This window comes from Pituophis catenifer, unplaced genomic scaffold, assembly GCF_029215685.1.
Source record: "Pituophis catenifer annectens isolate HBS135680 unplaced genomic scaffold, rPitCat1.0.hap2 SCAF_11, whole genome shotgun sequence".
NCBI classification, from domain to species: domain Eukaryota; kingdom Metazoa; phylum Chordata; class Lepidosauria; order Squamata; family Colubridae; genus Pituophis; species Pituophis catenifer.
In genome coordinates, this window is record NW_027256891.1 from 8,155,225 (window position 1) to 8,176,456 (window position 21,232).

The window sequence follows — 21,232 nt, forward strand, 5'->3', positions numbered from 1 at the left end:
GGATTATAAATGCTTCCCTGAGTGAGGGTGTCTTTCCCGCCGCCTTGAAAGAGGCGGTTGTGAAGCCCCTCCTCAAGAAGCCTTCCCTGGACCCGCAGTCTCCAATCTTCGCTTTGTTGCGAAGGTTGTTGAGAGTGTGGTGGCGCGACAACTACCCCGATACCTGGATGAAGTTGTCTATCTGGATCCGTTCCAGTCGGGCTTCAGGTCACGATACAGCACAGAAACGGCATTGGTCGCATTGGTGGATGATCTCTGGAGGGCTCGGGACAGAGGTTGCTCCTCTATCCTGGTCCTATTAGATCTCTCAGCGGCTTTTGATACCATCGACCATGGTATCTTACTGCACCGGCTGGAGGGGTTAGGAATAGGGGGCACTGTTCTTCGGTGGTTCTCCTCCTTCCTCTCTGACCGTTCGCAGTTTGTGTTGGCAGGGGGGCAGAGGTCGACCTCGAGGCACCTTATTTGTGGGGTGCCGCAAGGGTCAGTCCTCTCACCCCTTCTGTTCAACATTTATGTAAAACCGCTAGGTGAGATCATCCGTGGTTTTGGGGTGAGTGTTCATCAGTATGCTGATGACACACAGCTATACATCTCCACCCCAGACCACCCCAATGATGCCCTTGCTGTGATGTCCCGTTGCCTGGAGGCCGTGCGGATCTGGATGGGGAGAAACAAGCTCAGACTCAACCCCTCCAAGACCGAGTGGCTGTGGCTTCCGGCGTCCCGGTATAGTCAGCTGGTACCATCACTGACAATAGGGGATGAGATCTTGCTCCCCACAGAGAGGGCCCGCAACTTGGGTGTCCTCCTGGATTCACGGTTATCTTTAGAAGATCATTTGACGGCCGTGGCCAGGGGTGCCTTTTATCAGGTTCGCCTGATCCGCCAGTTGCGTCCCTTTCTGGATCGGGACGCCTTGCGCACGGTCACTCATGCCCTAGTTACCTCCCGTATGGACTACTGTAATGCTCTCTACATGGGGCTCCCCTTGAAAAGCACCCGGAGGCTCCAACTGGTCCAGAACGTAGCCGCGCGGGTGATTATGGGCGCAGCTCATTACGCCCATGTAACACCTCTCCTACGCGAGCTGCACTGGCTCCCGGTGGTTTTCCGGGTGCGATTCAAGGTGTTAGTTATCACCTTTAAAGCGCTCCATGGCTTAGGACCTGGGTACCTACGAGACCGTCTTTTGCCACCAATAGCCTCCCACCGACCAGTTCGTTCTCACAGGGAGGGACTACTCAGGGTACCGTCAGTCAAATTATGTCGACTGGCGACTCCCAGGGGGAGGGCCTTCTCTGTGGGGGCTCCAACCCTTTGGAATGAACTGCCCCCGGAGATACGGAATATCCCTGATCTCCGTGCTTTCCGCCGTGCCCTCAAGACCCTGATGTTCCAACAGGCAGGGCTAAACATACAAACATGCAAATGATTTTTTAAATGTTATCTAATTCTGGGTTTTATTTAATTGACCAAACTAAGTAACAATTTTAATTAGCAATTTTATGATGTTTGTGTGTCTATATTTTTCTTGACTGTACACCGCCTTGAGTCCTACGGGAGAAAGGCGGTATAGAAATATAATAAATAAATAAATAATAAATAATAATAAATAAAAGAAAGGAAAAGAAAGGAAAGGAAAGGAGGTGGGAAAAAGATATATATACACTGCCTCATAGTAAACATTGAAAATAGACTAATTTGGATATATCAAGAGCTGATGGATTAACTTATTTGATTTAAAAGACTTGATTGATATATTTATTCAACAAAGAGTAGAGGAACAGTGGTTGTTTTCAGTTATGTCTACATCTTCAACTATTACCACAACAAATAAGAAAATTATCTCTCTGCCTACCACTGTAACCCCAAATTCGACATATTTAGCTTCTAGAAGAACATCGGAAGATATGTCGGCGACGGGGAAGACGCCCTCTATGCAGGCTCTTCAAAATATGTTACAAGCCATCCAGGAATCAATGGCTAAAAACCAGGAGTCGACATCTAAGAACTTTGAGGACTTGGGAGCAGATATGAAAGCGGAAATGAGAGGGGTTAAAGAAGAAATTAAACAGATGTGAAGTGAACTGGGAGATATACGACAGACATTAATACAACAAGAGGAAAAAATGAAGGAGATAGAGAAGAAGACGGAGAAATGCGAAGGACGGATGGATAGTTGGGAGAAGAGACAAATAACCATAAATAGAGAATTAGAAGAAGAAATAGTTTTTCTGGAAATGGAGCGATCTTCTTTTTTCCTTAGAATACAGAATGTGGCGGAAGAGAAAGGGGAAAAACTGGATGACATTGTAGGAGAAATAGTTGCAGAAACTTTGGAGGCAGATAGACTCATGATCCAATGGGATATTGATGAGGCCTTTAGAGTATTCACTAGCTACGCAAAAAGGAACAATCTTCCTCGGGAAATTCATGTTCGTTTTAACAAGAAAGCTTTGTGTGAAGAATTTTATAAACGAACAAGGGATCAAACTATTACATATAAAGGCCAACCGATAATAGTTTTGAAACAAATCCCACGTCGGGTAAGGGAACAGAGACGCAGATATCAATTTTTGACGACTTTCCTGAGGAAAAATGCAATTTCGTATCGTTGGTTATTGCCTGAAGGTTTATTGATGACGTGGAGGGATAAGAAGGTGAGGATTCGGAGTCTTCAAGAAGCAAGAGAATTCATGGAACAACAATTTAATTTGTCAGAATTAGATGTTGAAGGAGAAGGGGAAAGTAGAAGTTTGGAGGAATCGCAAGAGGAAGAAGAGGTAGAGGAGAGGAGAGAAGGAAAGGCGGGAAAGAAGGGTGGGGGAATACGAAAAGCCGAGGAATTAACAGCACCTCAGAGGGAGACAAGACAAACAGTTAAGAAGGCTATAACAGCGGGAAAGTAAAAACTTAGGTGAGAAAAGAAAATGGGGGAATTAGTGCGTTTGATATCTGTAAATATTAACGGTTTAAATGCTCCTAATAAACGTAGTAGGATTTTGAATAAATTAAGAAAGGCTAAGTATGATATTGTCTGCATGCAGGAGACTCATATAAAAAAAGATCAAAACCATTTGTTAGAATGCCGGGCGTTGGGTAAAACTTATACCTCATTAGCAGGTCAAAAAAAAAGAGGGATAGTGGTATATGTACGACATCATTTGAAATCCCAACAGGTTTTTGCTGACCAGGAAGGCCGGGTTCTCATGCTCGAAATAGAAATTGCCCAGTGGAAGTCTTTATTGGTTTGTATTTATGCCCCTAATGATAATCAGAGGACTTTTTATCAAAACTTATATGTTAAATTGGGGGAACTGGAATATGAACATGTCTGTCTAGTGGGGGATTTCAATGCTGTAACGGATAGAATGCAGGATTATGTCCCGGGAAACATACAAGGAAGGTTAAAGGATATTAAGAGAACATTACCAAAAATATGTAATGATTTAAGGGAGGAATTTGGATTACAGGATATATGGAGGTTGAGAAATCCCAATAAAAATCAATATACTTATTTCTCTCCCAGACACCACTCGTGGACCCGAATAGATATGATATGGATGTCTCTTGAGTTGAGGGGGCTGGTCTCGGAAGTGGAAATAGGGCCCAATCAGTGGGCGGATCATAACCCGCTAATGGTAACTTGGAAGATCCCACATTGTAGGAAGAGTAGATGGAGAATGAATATAGGTATCCTGAAAGATGAAGAATTCATGAGTAAATTTAAGAAGGAGTTATATCTTTTTTTCCAGGAAAATAAGAAAGAGGATACTTCAATATACAATACATGGGTTAAGGCAGTGATGAGGGGATGGTTAATCAAATATATGATTGACAAACGTAGGGCGGGTAAGAAACACCGAGACAACCTCTTGAATAAATTACAACGGGTGGAAGAAAGGATGCAAAATGGATTAACCCAGACAACATTGATAGAGGAAAGGGAGTACTGGCAACACCAGATTAAATTATTAGATCAAGAGGAATTAGCAAATAAACTAAAGTGGACTAAACAAAATTTTTTTGAAAGGGCGAAGAAAACAGGAAAATGGTTGGCTTACCGGCTTAGAAAGGAGCAGGAACAACGGAGAATAGAAGGGCTGAAAGATGTAATTGGGAATTTCCATTGTTCTAAGGAAGGCAAGAGAATGGTAGCTCAGGATTTTTTCACACAGCTTTATCAGAAAGGAGAGGAAAATATCTGTGAAATCGGAAATATTTGGAAAAGACAGACTTGCCTAAAGTCTCGGAAACAATGAAGGAAATTCTTAATGCGGAATTTACGATGGAGGAAGTAGAAACAGTTATGAAAGCACAGGCGAATGGCAAAACCCCAGGTAGAGATGGCCTTCCAGTTGAATTATACAAAATAGTGTTTGACGTGATAGAAAGACACATGACGGATTTATTCAATGCGGTTATGAAAGAGGCTCAGGTTCCAGTATCTTGGACTGAGGCTTATATTTCTATTATCCCAAAAGAAGGAACTGATCTATCTCTTATTAAGAACTATAGGCCAATATCATTACTAAACTCCGATTATAAGATATTTGCGGGGGTTCTTGCAGCTAGGCTTAGCTGCTTCCTTAACCAATTCATTCACTCAGACCAAAACGGCTTCCTTCCTAATAGATATCTACGAGATAATCTTAGAATTATCATGAATACATTAGAATTTTTCGAAAATCGCCCGGATAAACAATTAGCCCTAATTTTTGTTGACGCCCAAAAGGCGTTTGACAGAATCAGTTGGGAATTTATGATTTCTCAATTGGAATATATGGAGTTTGGTGGGAATTTTATTCGGGCAATTCGAGCTATCTACCGGGAGCAGACTGCAAGAGTTCTCATAGATGGAGAGGAGACGGAGAGAATTCAAATTCGTAGAGGTACAAGACAGGGATGTCCCCTTTCCCCCTTGCTATTTGTATTAACTTTAGAGCCCCTGCTTAGAGAAGTGAGAGGAAACACGGAAGTAAGAGGAATGAAGATTAGGCAGGAGGAAGTTAAAGTTCAGGCTTATGCAGACGATCTTGTATTTATCTTGGATCAACCACTGGACTCGGGCCTGAAATTATTATGCTTGATTAGAGAGTATGGGAAGGTAGCGGGGTTAAAGATGAATGAAGAAAAAACTAAAATCCTAGTGAAAAATATGACTCAGATGCAAAGGCAACAGCTGGAGCAGTTAATGGGTTTAAGAATAACAAATAAAATTAAGTATCTGGGTATATGGTTGACCGCCAGATGTCCCTCCATAAAGGAGGATAACTACCTTCCTCTTTACAGCCAGATGCTCAGAGACTTAGAAAGATGGAAAAATCTCCAGCTATCAATTTTGGGAAGGGTGGCAACCATTAAGATGTGCGTGTTACCCAAATGGTTATTTCTATTCCAAACAGCCCCGGTAAGGTTGAATAAAGAGTTTTTTACAAATTTGGATAGGAGTATATCTAAATTTATCTGGCAGGGAAAGAGGCCGCGGATTAGACTTAAAATGTTACAAGAACCCAAAAATAGAGGAGGATTTGGACTCCCAAATTGGGAGCTCTATCACCAAGCAGCGAACTTGATTTGGGTGAAAGAATGGATGGTCCTACAAAAGAGACGACTTTTGACATTTGAGGGAGCCGGTCTTCAACATGGCTGGCACTATTTTCTATGGCCGGGAGCATCCGGCCGTCCTAGACACTTTGATGATCACTATTTACGTAGGACGCTTGGGTACACTTGGGAAAAGGTTAGAAGAAGAGTATATACAAAAGTCCCATGTTGGATTTCGGCGCAGGAAGCTCAGGTTTACCCGACATTGTATAAAGGGGAGAAAACCTTGACGTATGAAGGTTTCTTGGATGTTCAGGGTAATCCAAAGTCACGAGAATTATTAACTCTTCAAGGATATAAGATAGACTGGTGGTCTTATTCGCAAGTGTACTCCAGGTATAAAAAAGATTTACATAGTGAAGGAATCTACCGTAAAAGACAAGAATTGGATAAGATCTTATTAGAAGGAGGGAAAGGGATATTATCTAAATGTTATGCATATTTATTGTCTCTGCAGATAGGACAGGATGTAGTGAAGGATTGTATGATAGCATGGGGGCAAAATTTTGGATATCCCCTTGACTTCCAGCAATGGGAACAGATTTGGTTGAAAAATATGAAATTAACCATGGCCTCCTCATATAAAGAAAACATATATAAAATGATATACCGGTGGCATCTACCCCCGGCGAGATTAGCTAAAATGTTTCCCGGGACATCTGCCTGCTGTTGGAAGTGTGGTTACAGCAATGGAACCTATTTTCACCAATGGTGGACCTGCCCGCAGGCAGTTAAATATTGGAAAAAAATACGGCAATGGATTTTGGAAATTACACAGATTAATTTGGAATTAAGACCTGAGATTTTCCTATTGGGGGCAAAACCTTTGAATGTTAAGTCAGATATATGGTTCTTGTTGATTCACATTATCACTGCAGCAAGATTAGCATATGCGCAGGAGTGGAAAAATCAATACTTACCGATAGATTTGAAAATAATATATAAAATTAATGAGTGTGCGGAATCAGATAGACTAACTAGATTGATCAATGGTAAAAAAGATTCAGAATTTTATAACAGTTGGAAAGTATGGTACGATTGGGTCCAGAAAAGGTGGGATAGAATAGACATATGATGATGTATATATATAATGGCAAATATGTATGTATAAAGGAATGATTTTATACTTATGGACAATGTAATCATATTATACCATGGTGGCAGGATTGTATATTTTATTTGTGTATCAGTGTATAGAATATATTAATAAAAATTATATATATATAAAAAAAAAAAAATCAACAGAAACAGGGTCAAACTCAACCCAGATACTACTCCCAAGACTTACCCCAGTCTCCTGGATGGATTCTGCCCAGTCAGAGACCAATCCGATCCGGATCTGAGCGATTTTATCTTGCAGAAACTGTACAAAATCCTCAGCTCTGCCCTGTAAGGGGTCTTCCCTTGCTCCCTGATTGAGAAGAGAGTGGGTCACTCTAAACAGGGCTGCTGGGCTGTTTTCTGCAGATGCAATGAGAGCAGCAAAGTGATCCTGCTTCGCCACTTCCATCACCACAAGATAAGACCTAATATGGGTTCTTAACTGTTCGATCAGATTCAGACCGGGAGGACCTCCAACACTCCTCTAGGTGGCTTTTCCGATGCTTCATTTCCCGGAGCTCCATGGAGAACCAAGGAGCGACCCGGGATCTGCGTCGGGTCAGAGGCCACAAAGGTGCGATTTGGTCCAAGGCCCCGGCAGCCGCCCGCTCCCAGGATGCTACCAGTGCCTCGGCCAAATCGCAGGATTGGGAAGCGGGGAATGTCCCAAGCTCCGTCAGGAATCTCTCAGGATCCATCAGGGGCCTGGGGCGGAACCATTTTACTGGTTCTGCCTCCCAGCGGTGAGAGTTGACGGGTTGAAAGTCCAGTCTAAGGAGGGAATGGTTGGTCCATGACAGGGGGGCAATGGAAAGTTCCCCCCTACCCCAGCTATTTATCCACTGCCCAAAGAGAAAAACCAGGTCAAGTGTGTGTCCACCCTTATGAGTTGGGCCATGAACCACCTGAGTCAGGTCCATGGCCGCCATGGAGGCCATGAACTCCCGAACCGTCTCAGATGTCTCGCCGATCAATGGCAGATTGAAATCTCCGACAACCAGAAGGCTGGGGAGTTCAACTGCCACTTCAGCCAAGACATCGAGCAGTGCGGGCAGGGCAGTGGCCACACAGCTGGGAGATAGGTACATGACCAACAAAGCCGACTGAACTCCAGGTTCCCACTTCAATAGGAGAGATTCACACCCACCTATCTGAGGGACAGTGACTTTCCTAGGACTAAGACTTTCTCTAATAACCACCGCCACCCCCCACCCCTTCCCTGGCGTCGCGGCTGGTGCAGTACATGAAAGCCTGGGGGGTATAAATCAGAGAGAGAAACTCCCCCCTCCTGCCCCAGCCAGGTCTCCGTAATGCAAGCCAGGTCCGCACCCTCCTCATCAATAAGATCTTGTACGAGGGGGGGCCTTATTCGCTACGGATCTGGCATTCACATACACCAGCCGGAGTCCAAGGTTCCCCGCTCTCGTACCCCCAGGGAGGCAGGGTGAGCAGTGAGAGCGGGAACGCGCCACCACCTGGATACAGCGTCCCTGCCCCCTACTCCCATCTCCTCTGCCCCTCCCTACCACTAACATTACTGTACTTGCACAATTGATCAAAATAATAAAAATCTATTACAATGGAGAAAAAGACCATGCAGCTTATACACTCATTTTCAACCATCAATTAATTAATTAATCACAGCTAAGAATGGAGGAATGTAGAAAGAATAGCAGAACCTGGGGGCAGAGTGAAAAGAGGGATCAACCTAGAATCCCTATGTAGCCACAAGCAAACTCAGTCTAACTCCCCTTGAGTGCTGTTAACCCTTATCTAACTCTAATCAGGTGCTGACTATTAGCTGAGAAGATTCTTGTGCATAGGTTTTTAGCAATAAATCAGCTTAATTGAACTGTGGACCTGGTCTTTCATGCCTGACAAGGAAGAAATAAATACAGGTTATTCTCTCTAGAAAAGTGGATTGTGATGCACAAAAGCTGAGTGTTTGTACTGTTTTTTCCTGCAAAATAAATAAGTAATGTTAAACAACACAGCTGCTTCTTTGGCAAATAGTACCAGAAGACAGAAGTCAAAAGTTAAGAGACTTAAATTGATTGGCCTTTTAATAACTTGGATCAATGAACAGTAGTGGTGTTTTGCTGATATGATTTTTTTTTTAAAAAAAATCCATCTTCCTTCACCATAGAATTTCTTCTGATGACTCAACGTGACTTCTGCCGCGTGGCCTTTTCCAAGTTGTGTTGAGCAAAGTGACAAATTCTAGATTCCCTGGGAAAGCTCAAAAGACTACGTTCCCCAAGAAAAAGCATAGAAATTACCATTTACACAAATTATCATAAATTGTTGAGTCTTCCCTGAAAAATATGAACTGTAATAAAACTATCCATGTAAATGATAATTTAAAAATGCCAGATACAATCTCCAGCAAGTATCATTTATAAAGTGGCACCAATGGCAATCAGATACAATTATTGAATCGTAGATTTTGAAGAGATCAAAAGGTCACGTAGTCCAATGTTTTTCAAACTTGGCAACTTTCAGATCTGCAGACTTCAACTCATGCTGGCTCGAGAATTGTGGGATTTGAAGTCTGCGCGTCTTAAAGTTGTCAGTTTGAAAAATACTGGTCTAATGGATTTTCTTGCAAATTGCAAAGTTCTTGTGATCCCTTTCAACTCCACAATTCTAAGATTTGCATCTATACAAAAACTTCCAATATATATATATATATATATATATATGCTTTAATTTATATGCCGCCCTTCTCCACAGACTCAGGGCGGCTTACAATGCGTTAAGCAATAGCCTTCATACTTTTGTATATTTATACAAAGTCAGCTTATTTCCCCCACAATCTGGATCCTCATTTCACCTACCTTTGAAAGGATGAAAGGCTGAGTCAACCTTGAGCCTGGTGAGATTTGAACTTGCAATAATTGCAAGCAGCAGATGTTAATAACAGTGCTTTAGTCCACTGTACTACAGGCTCTTTCAAGGAGACACTTGTGTAAGGGGTGGGATATTAATGCTAAATGAGGATGCAATTAATAAAACCATAAATATTCCATTTGGAGACACCACATAGGATGCTTTGACTTGTCCCAGCAGATAGCAGCATCAAACTGGCTGATCTAAAAAGCTAATCCAGCATTTGGAGGAGAAATCATCCAAATGTTCCAATATTTGAGGGGCTGCCACAAAGAAGAGGAGGTCAACCTATTTTCCAAAGCACCAGAAGGGAAGACAAGAAGCAATGGATGGAAGCTAATCAAGGAGAGAAGCAACCTAGAACTAAGGAGAAATTTCCTAACAATTAACAATTGAAAGAACAATTAACCAGTGGAATGGCTCACCTTCAGAAGTTGTGGGTACTCCATCTCTGGAGGCCTTTAAGAAGAGACTGGCAGCCACTTGTCTAAAATGGTATAGGTCCCCTGCTTGACGGGAGGTTGGACTAGAAAACCTCCAATATCCCTTCCAACACTTATTCTCTTATTCTATTATCACTGGGAATTCCAGAACCAGAGGCTAGAGTGAGAAGTTGATAAAAAGAAAACCACAGAAGACAAGAACTAGCCTTTGTAGTCAGCACCATAATGCATTTGCAGAGATTAATGGCAAATAGAGGTTGTATATAGATATTTGCTTTCCCTCCACCTTATTATGAATTGTAGTAATGGAGAATGATGAACATGCTAATTTCAGCAGTTATTAGGCTATGTCAGCCCTTTGAGACAATTCAGACCCAAAGCATGAACCATGAGTCCTTGCATTACATTCATTGTAAGGTTACAATAGCAGCCTGAAAGCACTTCTCCCTCCTTTACGTTTTACATTCCAGAAAACTAGAGAGGGTAGGGTTAGATGCTTTTCACATCCCTTTTCCTTTTGTGGGCTGAGATACCATTTTTATGACAATTGTCTAAGCTGCATTTCTTCCTTCTGTCTCTCATGGTTATTTCCACATACCACTATAGGCTGTGATTCTGAACTCCCTGACTCCAATTTGGGGAGGAAATGTACACCCATTCAAACAGAAATCCACTGACTATCCTTTTGCAAAATGCCTCTTTCTTTAATGATCTTGGAACAAAATTCATCAGCAAATATTGCAACATCTGGGTTTTCTCACATCAAGAAAGCACCAGGCTGTTGATTCTCATTCAGTTAAAGTTCAATTATTGGCACTAATAGAACTAGTCCATCAAATACAATTGTCAAGCCTCACCATGAACCACAATAAGACCAAAGATTTTTTAAAGATAAATCTTTATTATAGGGAGATACTTACGCAGGATTCCTGGCTACATTTGATGGGCTGTGCTGTTCTCATATAAATTATTATACAGTGTGCAGTTCTAGTTTAGACTGAGTTTCTTTCTCTAAACTGCAGAGTGACGAACAGTTTCCATGGAGAATAACAACAGCAGGCACAATATGTGAGGTCTGGCATTTAAATTTATGCACTTCTCTAATGGAGTTCATGAAGCAATTAAGCCCTGCTAGATTTATATCTCATGGATTTCTGTCAAGAAAAAAGCAGGCATAGTCTTCCATCTATTCTTCCCTCCATTTCATGCTTTAATCAGATTTAACAAAGCAAAATGGAATCCAGGAATTGGTGGATGATGGTTCATAGCCTTCTTTTATAAGGCATCATAATAACAAAAAATTGCAAGATATTCAAAGAAGTCAAATGTTGAGAGCACCTTAAGCAGCTTATAAAACTCAAATAGCGACATTGTGAAATAATTCACATATTAGTTATTAAGTCAATCAACCTTAACCATTAACAATTTTAGTTTAGTGTGACTCCAGGGCTGTGTTAAAAAGAAAAAATGGCAAATTTTTCTCTAGTTCTAGTTATCTGTTTTTCTCTTTACAACTTAGTACAGGTTGTCCTCGACTTACAACCATTTGTTTAGTGACCATTCAAAATTGCAGTGGCACTAAAGAAAGGGACTTATGACCATTTTTCACACTTGCAACCGTGTGAAGCATCTCCATGGTCATGTGATCAAAATTCAAATGCTTGGCAACTGGTGTGTATTTGTGAGGTTTGCAGTGTCCCAGGCTCATATGATCATCTTTTGTGACCTTCTGACAAGCAAAGTTGATGGGGATGCCAGATTTGCTTAACAACCATATGATTCATTTAACAATTGCAGAGATTCATTTAACAACTGTGACAAGAAAGATCATAAAATGGAGCCAAATGCACTTAACAGCTGTCTTGCTTAGCAACAGAAATTTTGGGCTCAATTGTGGTCGTAAATCAAGGATTACCTGTATTTGAAATTATTCACCTGGCCTCCTCCTTCCACCTCTATCTTTTTCCTACTGTTTTTCTGGCTAATTGGCAAATTCAGAGGGGTTGATATAGCAATTCAGATGGTCATATAACACCTTTGCTTATACTAATACTGCATAGCAGAGAAACCATATGCAGAATTGCCCTATAATACTTCTTTGCTCACACTAAATAAAATAAGTAAAACCCTAATTATGAAGCCAGAAAAGTGATATCATCCAATTCATTGTTTCCCAGCTATAGATTTCACAAACTAGAATGTAATTGAGGTTTTTTTTTAATGTTGATCTTCATTCATGAGTGATTCTCCTTTTGTTCCCTGACAGCAAATGGAACATCAAGCAGCCAGCTTTCCACACCGAAATCAAAGCAATCCCCAATCTCTACACCTACTAGTCCAGGAAGTCTCCGTAAGCACAAGGTATTACGTTTCTTATACCTTACTAAACCTCCTTCCAGCAGATTACACAGTGTTGAGAGTTACTTGAAGGTAACAAACTTGAGACCACTGCATCCAATTCTGGTCACCAGGATCCAAAAAAGATGTTGGGACCCTCGAAAGAATGCAGAGAAGAGCAACAAAGATGTTAAAAGACTGAAGGCTAAACCGTATGATAAAGGATTGAGGGAACTAGGTATGTCTAGTCTAATGAAGAGAAGGGCCAGGGATGATGTGATAGCAGTTTTCCAATACTTGAGGGGCTGTAACAGGTAAGATTCTCCAAAGCATCTGAAGGCAGAACAAGAAGCAATGGGTAGAAGCTTATCAGAGGGAGATCCAACCTGAAACTAAGGAGAAATTTTCTGACAGTGAGAACAATTAACTAATGGAACAACTTGCCTCCAAAAGTTGATAGTGCTCTATTACTAGAGATTTTGAAAAAGAAATTGAACAGGCATTTGTCTGGAATGATATAGGATGGGGTTCCGTATTGTTCTGGATACTAGTCCGTGCAAATGAGTGAAGCCCCATCCAAGGGATCCAGGCAGCATGCAAAACCATGCCCCCTCCAGTCCATGGAAAAACCTTTCTCCATGGAACCAGTCCCTGGTGCCCAAAAGGTTGGGGGCTACTAATATAGGATCTCCTGCTTGAGGAGGGGGTTGGACTAGAAGACCTCCAAGGTCCCCTCCAACCCTGTTATTCTATGTTCTATGAAACTGTGTTGAGCTGATCTCTGTGAGGGTAGAACACTTCTACTTCAAATAGGACTCCTGACCATTTCGCAACTCGGAAGCCATCTTGTCTTTCCCAACTGTGCCAGTTCTTTGCTTATTTATTTGTTAACATTATTTTTCCCACTTTTTTCCCAGGAATTCAAGATAGGGGGAATTGCATTCCTTCTTCCTATTTTTCACTCCCAACAACAAATATAGGGGGTAGAGTGGGTTGAGAGAGAAAGTCTGGCTGAAGGTCACTCAAATGAGTTTGCACAGTTTAGAATTGTCAGAAATCTTAACTATCAGGAGCTTTGTCCCTGGCAAGACCTCAAAGAATGGGAAATACTGTAGGAAAAAGCCTTAAGCCAGCGGGTCTGCTTTTAGAATAGCACTGAAGCTAATGTTGCCTCTGCAAGCTGTAAAGTACAGGTAGCCCTCAACTTACAATCACAGTTAAGCCCAAAATTTCTGTTGCTAAGCAAGAAAATTATTGTGAGCTTTGTCCCATTTTACTATCTTTCTTGCCACAAGTGTTAAATGAATCACTTCAGTTGTTAAGTTAGTAACACGGTTGCTAAGTGAATCTGGCTTCCCCATTGATTTTGCTTGTCAGAAGACCGCAAAAGGAGATCACGTGACTCCAGGATACTGCAACCATCATAAATACATGCCAGTTGCCAAGCATCTGAATTATGATCACGTGACCACAGGGATGCTGCAATGGTTGTAAGGGTGAAAAATGATCATAAGTCACTTTTATGACTGCCATTGTAACTTTGAATGGTCACTAAATGAACTGTTGTAAGTCAAGGCCTATCTGTATTCTAGAATTACATTTTGTTGATGCTGCTGTTTTCTGGGTCAGGACTGCTAGTAACAGTTGTTTTGGCTTAACTGTTAACATCCTCTAAATCTCCATGTCCTTTCTCTCCTCATGCACACAAGCACAAATGTGGTCACACACCCAGACAGTCAGAACAATTAATCAGCAGAACCGGCTTGCTTTCAGAATGTCTTTGGAGACTGTCAGTCATCCAGGTCATGGCTGTGCCTAGGGTGCTTTTCAAAATGCAACTAGACTTTCTTAGTTTTTTCCCTTGAAAATGTTTCGGTTCTCATGCAAGAACTCATCAGAAATTTCTTGGATGAGGGACTTCCGGTTGGCTCCGCTGACTTTGCTGACGCTCCTCCGTGGGCGACTGATCCCGGTACCGTAAAAGCCCCAGAACAGCCGAAAAACAGCTGTCTGGGACTTGGAAACCCTCTCCCCGGGCAAAGGGGAGAGAGAAGAGCCAACAGGTGGAGGTAGAGACCCCCAAGCGCCCTAGGAGAAATCTGGGGGTGCGAAGGGAGAGGGCTCCCTAGAAGTCTGTCAATCTGCTCCGGACCTGGGGAGACTCTGCTATTTAGCGGAGCTAGAAGCTGCGACCATCTCTGCCGATAACAAGTGAGGGGATTCTTAACATCTCTAATTGCTGCAGGCAGAACAAGCCAGGAGAAGTTAGACTGCAAGTATTTACACTTAACTCCACTGTTTATAGCCTCCTTCGGAAGTAACAAGTTAGCAATTTGCAACAAAATGGCGATTGAAGCTTGAAAGGGAAGGGTGGAGAAAGTGAAAGCTATAGAAAGTTTCGTTTCACTGGTAGCCTCTTGCCTGGAAAGAACTGTTGTGCTGAGAGAAGGAGGATTTTAAACGTTAATTTATGATTGGGAAAATTCTTTGACTTTGATGAACTTTTCTTTTTGGCTTCTGATTAAAATACAATGATCAATTTAAACTGAAAATGGCCTCAAAATCTGTAAAGACTGTACCTATTAAAGGAACTGGGAGTGCTGGAAGCTCCCCAGCTCATATTCCTAGATTGCAAGCCTATGCCCCCCCCCCAACAGACCCACAGACTTTAACGTTTGAGATGATACAAGAAGCCCTACAAGCCACACAAAACAAAATTGCTACTGTGATTAATGAAAAAATTAATGAAACTAATGAAAAAATTAATGAAACTAATGAAAAAAATACAGGCTGTTTCAGATGAGATTTTAATTCGGGATCGGCAAATTAGAAAAGATATATTATTGGCATTTAAACGTTTGGCAGGTGATATTGAAAAGGTGGATGATAAAGTTGAAGAAATTAAGCAATCTACGGAAATTTTGGATAATAAATTGGGAGAGACTCACAGCAGACTTGAGAGAGCTGAAGTTGATGTAACGATGTTACAATATAGAGAAATGGAATTTGCTTTAAGATTCAGAGGGGTGAGGGAGAATAAACAAGAGAATTTGAAAGAAATGATGTCAGAGGCATTGGCACAGTTGCTGGGGGAGACGAAAACTGAGCTGGGCTGGCAGATCGACAAGGCATATCGTGTTAACTCTTGGGTGGCCAGACAGAAACACTTACCAAGAGACATTGTAATATATTTTACTACAAAGAAAGTACGCAATGAAATTTTACAGGCTACTTTTAAAAACAAGCTTCAGGTTGAAGGCCAGGAGGTGATGACAATGAAAGAAATCCCCCCCCCAAGATGTTGAGAGCTAGAAGAGAGTATGCTTTTCTGGTGGATGAGTTGAAAAAACGCCAATTACAGTACAGATGGGAGGTGCCGGCCGGTTTAGTGGTGATGTATTCTGGAGAGAGATATCGGCTTAATACAATATGGAAAGCAAGAGATTTTTACATCAATGTATTAAAGGCTGGGACACCCAAATCACCAGAAGGAAAAAGAAAGAAGGAAGTAATGGAAGGAGAAAGAGAAGAACTACTGACAGTAGTTCAGGGGGGAGTTTTGACTGGTCAAGAAGAACCACTACAAATTCAGATGGCTGTTCAAGATGTGGATTTAATTGATATATTTGAAGAACCGAAGGATCAAAGACAGACCAGAGCAGCAACAGCTAAGCGTAAGGAAGAATTAAGACAGCAACAACAACAGCAACAACAACAACTGCAGATAGCAACTCAAGAAACTACCAAATCAGAAGCTGTGGGAGGAGCAAGACCTAAATGTCAAATGAGGCAAGATCAATGTCAATGGTTTGAATTCTCCACAGAAGAGAAGGAAAATATTTCACTATCTTAAACAATTTAAGAATGAAGTAATTTGTTTACAAGAGACTCATATTAGGATACAAGATCAAAAATATTTGACAAATGCAAGATTAGGTACACATTATGTTGCAGCAGCATCAGAGAAGAAAAATGGTATAGTTATATATGTGAAAAGAGACTTAATTGCAGAATTAGTTGAAGCGGATGATCAAGGAAGATTTTTAGCGATTGAACTTTTAATAAAAGGAGAAAAAACACTTGTAATTGGAGTATATGCCCCGAACCAACAACAAGAAAAATTTTATAACTTACTACACTCAAAGTTGACACAATGGAGATTTAAAACTTGTATCCTATTGGGGGATTGGAATGGTGTTTTGGACGTAAAAAAAGATAAGAAGAGACCTAAACAAAATGTTTTAACAAGAGCAAAATTGCCCAAACCATTCTGGGAGATGATGGACGACTGGGAGTTGAGGGATATTTGGCGTGAAAGAAACCCAGAAGAAAAAGATTTTACTTTTTTTTTTGGATAGACATCAATCTTTTTCAAGGATTGATTTTATATTAATTACTAATGATTTATTATCTAGGGTGAAGAACACAAAGATTTGTTCAAGAACATTGACAGACCATAGTCCAGTCTGGATGGAATTGGAGTATGGAGAAGGGCCTAGGAGGTCCTGGAGGTTAAATGATAATTTGTTTAGATACAAAGAAAATGTAAAAGAGTGTAAAAAATTTATGAAAGAGTTTTTTGCTATGAATATGCAAAAGGGTACATTTATGGAAATGGTATGGGATGCAAGTAAAGCCTACATGCGGGGAATTTTGATATATCTGAATAATAAATATAGAAAGAAACAGGGGGCAAAAAGAAAAGAATTAGAAGAGGAGATCAATAAACAGGAACGGACTTTAATAGCCAACCCAACAGATAAGAAAATTAAAGAGGCAATCAATTTATTGAAGGGTCAGTTTAATATGTTAATAGCAGATCAAGTGGCAACCAATTTACAATATGCAAAACATAATACTTTTTGTAATGCTAATAAACCAGGCAGGTGGCTGGCATATTTGTTAAGGAAAAAGCAGAAAGCAAGGACAATAGAGAAAATAAAATACAAGGGTAAGGAGGTTTATGAGCAAGAATTGATTAAAAAAGCTTTTTTAGAGTTCTATTCAAGGCTGTATACTGGTGATAAAATTCAAGATATAGATATAGATAGATAGATATCTGCAGAAAGAGAATATTTATATAACTTCAAAAGAGCAGAGGGATAGCTTAAATCAACTGATAACTTCCGAGGAAATTATGTTTGCAATTAAGCAGTTGAAAGTGGGTAAAGCTCCCGGAACGGATGGTTTGACAGCTATTTATTATAAAAGTTTACAGGAGGAAATGGTGGAACCATTGAAGGAATTATTCAATAATATACAACAGGGAGGAGAGGTACCTCCAACTTGGAAGACAGCATTTATTTCGCTGATCCCAAAAGATGGGCAAGACTATACAGATCCTAAAAACTATAGGCCGATTTCACTTTTAAATACAGACTATAAGATTTTTGCTAAAATTTTAGCAAATAGATTAATGACAGTTATGCAGCAAATTATTCATCATGATCAAACTGGTTTTATAAATGGGAGACAAATGAAAAGTAATGTAAGGCAAATTGTTAATTTATTAGAGTATTTGGGAAGGAATAACTAGGTCCCCGCAGTGCTAGATTTTTTGGATGCTGAAAAAGCTTTTGATAGATTGAATTGGCAATTTTTATTAAAACTAATAGAAAGGATGCAATTTGGAGAATATTTTACACAATCTATTAAGGCAATATATCAAAAACAAACAGCGCAAATAATAATCAATGGTGGTTTAACAGATAATTTTAATATAGAAAAAGGAACAAGGCAAGGTTGTCCCTTGTCTCCATTATTGTTTATTTTGATGCTGGAAATTTTATTAAATAAAATATGTGGGACGGATATAATAAAGGGAATTAGAATTAGACAGCATGAATATAAGCTACGAGCATTTGCGGATGACCTGGTGGTTACCTTAGCTCAACCGGTACAATCGATTACAGCCTTGATGGATACAATCTGCTCATATGGACAAGTATCTGATTTTAAAATAAATACAGCTAAAACAAAGATAATAGCTAAAAATATGGACAGAAGCCAGAAAGAAGAGATAGAAAGGTTAACAGGATTTGAAATAGTTAAGAAGGTTAAATATTTAGGGGTTTATATTATGACTGCAAATACGAAATTATATCAACATAATTATGAACCGTTATGGTAAAAAATACAGAAAGAGATGGAAAATTGGAAAAAATTGCAACTGTCTTTGCTGGGTAGGATAGCCGCTGTAAAAATGAATATCTTACCAAGATTTTTATTTCTTTTTCAAATGATACCTATACTCAAAAAAGATGAAAATCTGAAGGAATGGCAGAAGGGCATAAACAAGTTTGTGTGGGCAGGGAAGAAACCACAAGTTAATCAAAAGATAATGCAAGACACCCGAGAAAGAGGTGGTCTTAAAATGCCCAACTTAAGACTGTATTATGAAGCCGCTACCCTCTCAGTAATTACAGATGGGATAAATTTAACGGAGGAAAAGATACTGAATATTGAAGGGTATGGTCTGGTTTACGGCTGGCATGCTTATCTATTGTATGACAAGAAAGTAGACAAGACTTTTAAAAGTCACATATTAAGAAATGCTCTACTGCGTGTCTGGAAAATGTATAAATATAAACTAAAGGATAAGTTACCAATATGGACAGTACCCAGACACGCGATAGAGAATATAAATTTGGAGCAAAAGCAAGATAAGTTTACATATGAGGAACTCCTTTATAAGGAAGGAGTTAGATTACAATTAAAATCTATGGTACAATTAAGAGAAGAAGGAATTATTAAGACTTGGTTTCAGTATGGTCAGCTGCAGGCCAGATGGAGAGAGGATAAAAAAACTGGTATTTTGCAGCAGGATGAGAATTTGATAAAGCAAATAAGAGATAAAGGTCAAATGCATATTAAAAGGCTGTATAATGTATTAGTGGGAATAGATTCAGAAACAGAGCTAGTCAAGGATTGTATGATAAAATGGGCACAAAACATAGGTGAACCAATAATGTTGGATACATGGGAAAAGATATGGGTTAGAAATGTAAGATTCACACAAGCTCAAAACTTAAGAGAGAACTTTTACAAAATGTTTTATAGATGGCATTTAGACCCCCCAAAAACTAGCCTGTATGTATCCAAATTTACAACCCAAGTGTTGGCGATGTGAGTGTGAAGATGCTACATATTTTCATATATGGTGGACATGTAAAAAAATTAAGGCTTTTTGGATAAAAATATGGTGGATTAGTCAAAATATTTTAAGGAAAAAAATTAAATTTACACCACAGGTTTTTTTTTTTGTTGGGAATAGTCACGGATTGTACTGTAATAGAGACTAAGTTGGTTTTGAATTTGATAACAGCTGCCAGGTTACTGGTGGCACAATACTGGAAGAAGGAAGATCCACCTACCATTAAGGAATGGACATTTAAAGTTGTGCATTTGGCAGAGATGGCAAAAATTTCATCATATCTTAAAGATCATTCAAATGAAAGATACATATCAGAATGGAGAAGATGGATTGACTATATACAAAAAAAGTATCCGAACAAGAAGATTCATATAGCTTATGAATGAAATATTTTTAAGTAGTCTATGTTTATAGTTTTTGAATTATAAGGAGTTAAAGATTTAGGGATAATATGAATGCAATAATTTGTTAGTATATTTTAGCTTTATGTTTGTGAATGCTATACCCTGTGCTTGTTCTGGGAAGTCTAGGGAGGGAGGAGGGGGGGAAGGAGGGGAGGGGGAAAGGGTGGGGGGGAGAAAATGTTTGTATTTCTTATAAAACTTTTCAATAAAAAAAAAAAGAAATTTCTTGGATGAGAAGCGAAACATTTTCAAAGGAAAAAAACCAAGAAAGTCCAGTTGCCTTTTGAAAAAGCACCTTTGGGATTTGCCTTCAGAAGTTGTGGGTGCTACATCCCTGGAATTTTTAAGAAGAAATTGGACAAGTATTTGTCTGAAACTGTATAGGTCTCCTGCTTAAGCAGGGGACTGGACTAGAAGACCTCCAAGGTCCCTTCCAACTCTGTTATTCTGTCCTATGCCAGCTTTTCATCCATACAAAGGAAGTTTTTGGCTGCTGTTGTTTCCTTCCTCTTGATGCCATCCAGGCTAATTGTGGGATTTAACGCTTGTCCCTTTCTTCTTACAGGACCTGTACCTGCCTCTATCCTTGGATGACTCTGATTCTCTTGGAGACTCCATGTAAAGGAAACCCAGTTCCCCGTCTCTGTAGTACACGCTCTGTTTTAAATGCAGAGCAGTACTTCTGCCCAACGGAGCAGAGAGGTCACTGGTGCTCACAATCAATCCAAGGACACAAAATTTATGGTTATGCTTTCTTTGCTTTTTTGTTTTCCTCTTATGAGTTCTCTTCTGTGTTACAAAACCAACACTAGCAACGGACCAGAGGTAAAGGGATACCAACCACTTGCAGAACTTCGCCATCCAAGTTAAAACGGTTATTCCTGGTGGGTTTTGGAGCCAGAGATGAAGTAGAACATCGTGATTTTACGACTTTCTATTCTCTCTCTTTGTACTGGGTGCAATGACACCAGGATTGGCTGTCAGTGTAGGGGAAAAAATGATAGTCTTTTCAAAAGATTCCATGTTAAAATATTCCATCAGCAGATGTGGCAACACTGCCACTAAACTTCAACTTTTCCCACCAGGATGTTTTTCAGACATTCATAGTTACCAGCAACTTTACCAAAGTAGCTTTGTTCCCCTCACTCCTCCTGTGTTAAATTTAATACTTTCCTATTAACTGTACTTGATTTATGTTCACAGCCATCAAGGGCTAAATCCATGATGGTAATAAAGTCAATATATCACAGCAAGTCCCAAAAATAAATGAGCAAAAAGCTATTTATGGTAGTTTT

The 21,232-nt window shown here is 40.1% G+C and overlaps 1 protein-coding gene across 2 annotated transcripts in view; it reads left to right on the plus strand.

Moving 5' to 3' along the window:
* DCX (doublecortin) overlaps positions 1 to 20,627 on the plus strand; it is a 142,433-nt gene extending 121,806 nt beyond the window's left edge. For both annotated transcript variants that reach the window (XM_070951882.1, XM_070951881.1), the window contains 2 exons: positions 12,310 to 12,404; positions 20,503 to 20,627. In XM_070951882.1, the coding sequence (XP_070807983.1) occupies positions 12,310 to 12,404; positions 20,503 to 20,559 (152 nt within the window). In that variant the 3' untranslated portion in view covers positions 20,560 to 20,627. The remainder of the gene's footprint in view (positions 1 to 12,309; positions 12,405 to 20,502) is intronic.
* Positions 20,628 to 21,232: the final 605 nt, after the last annotated feature.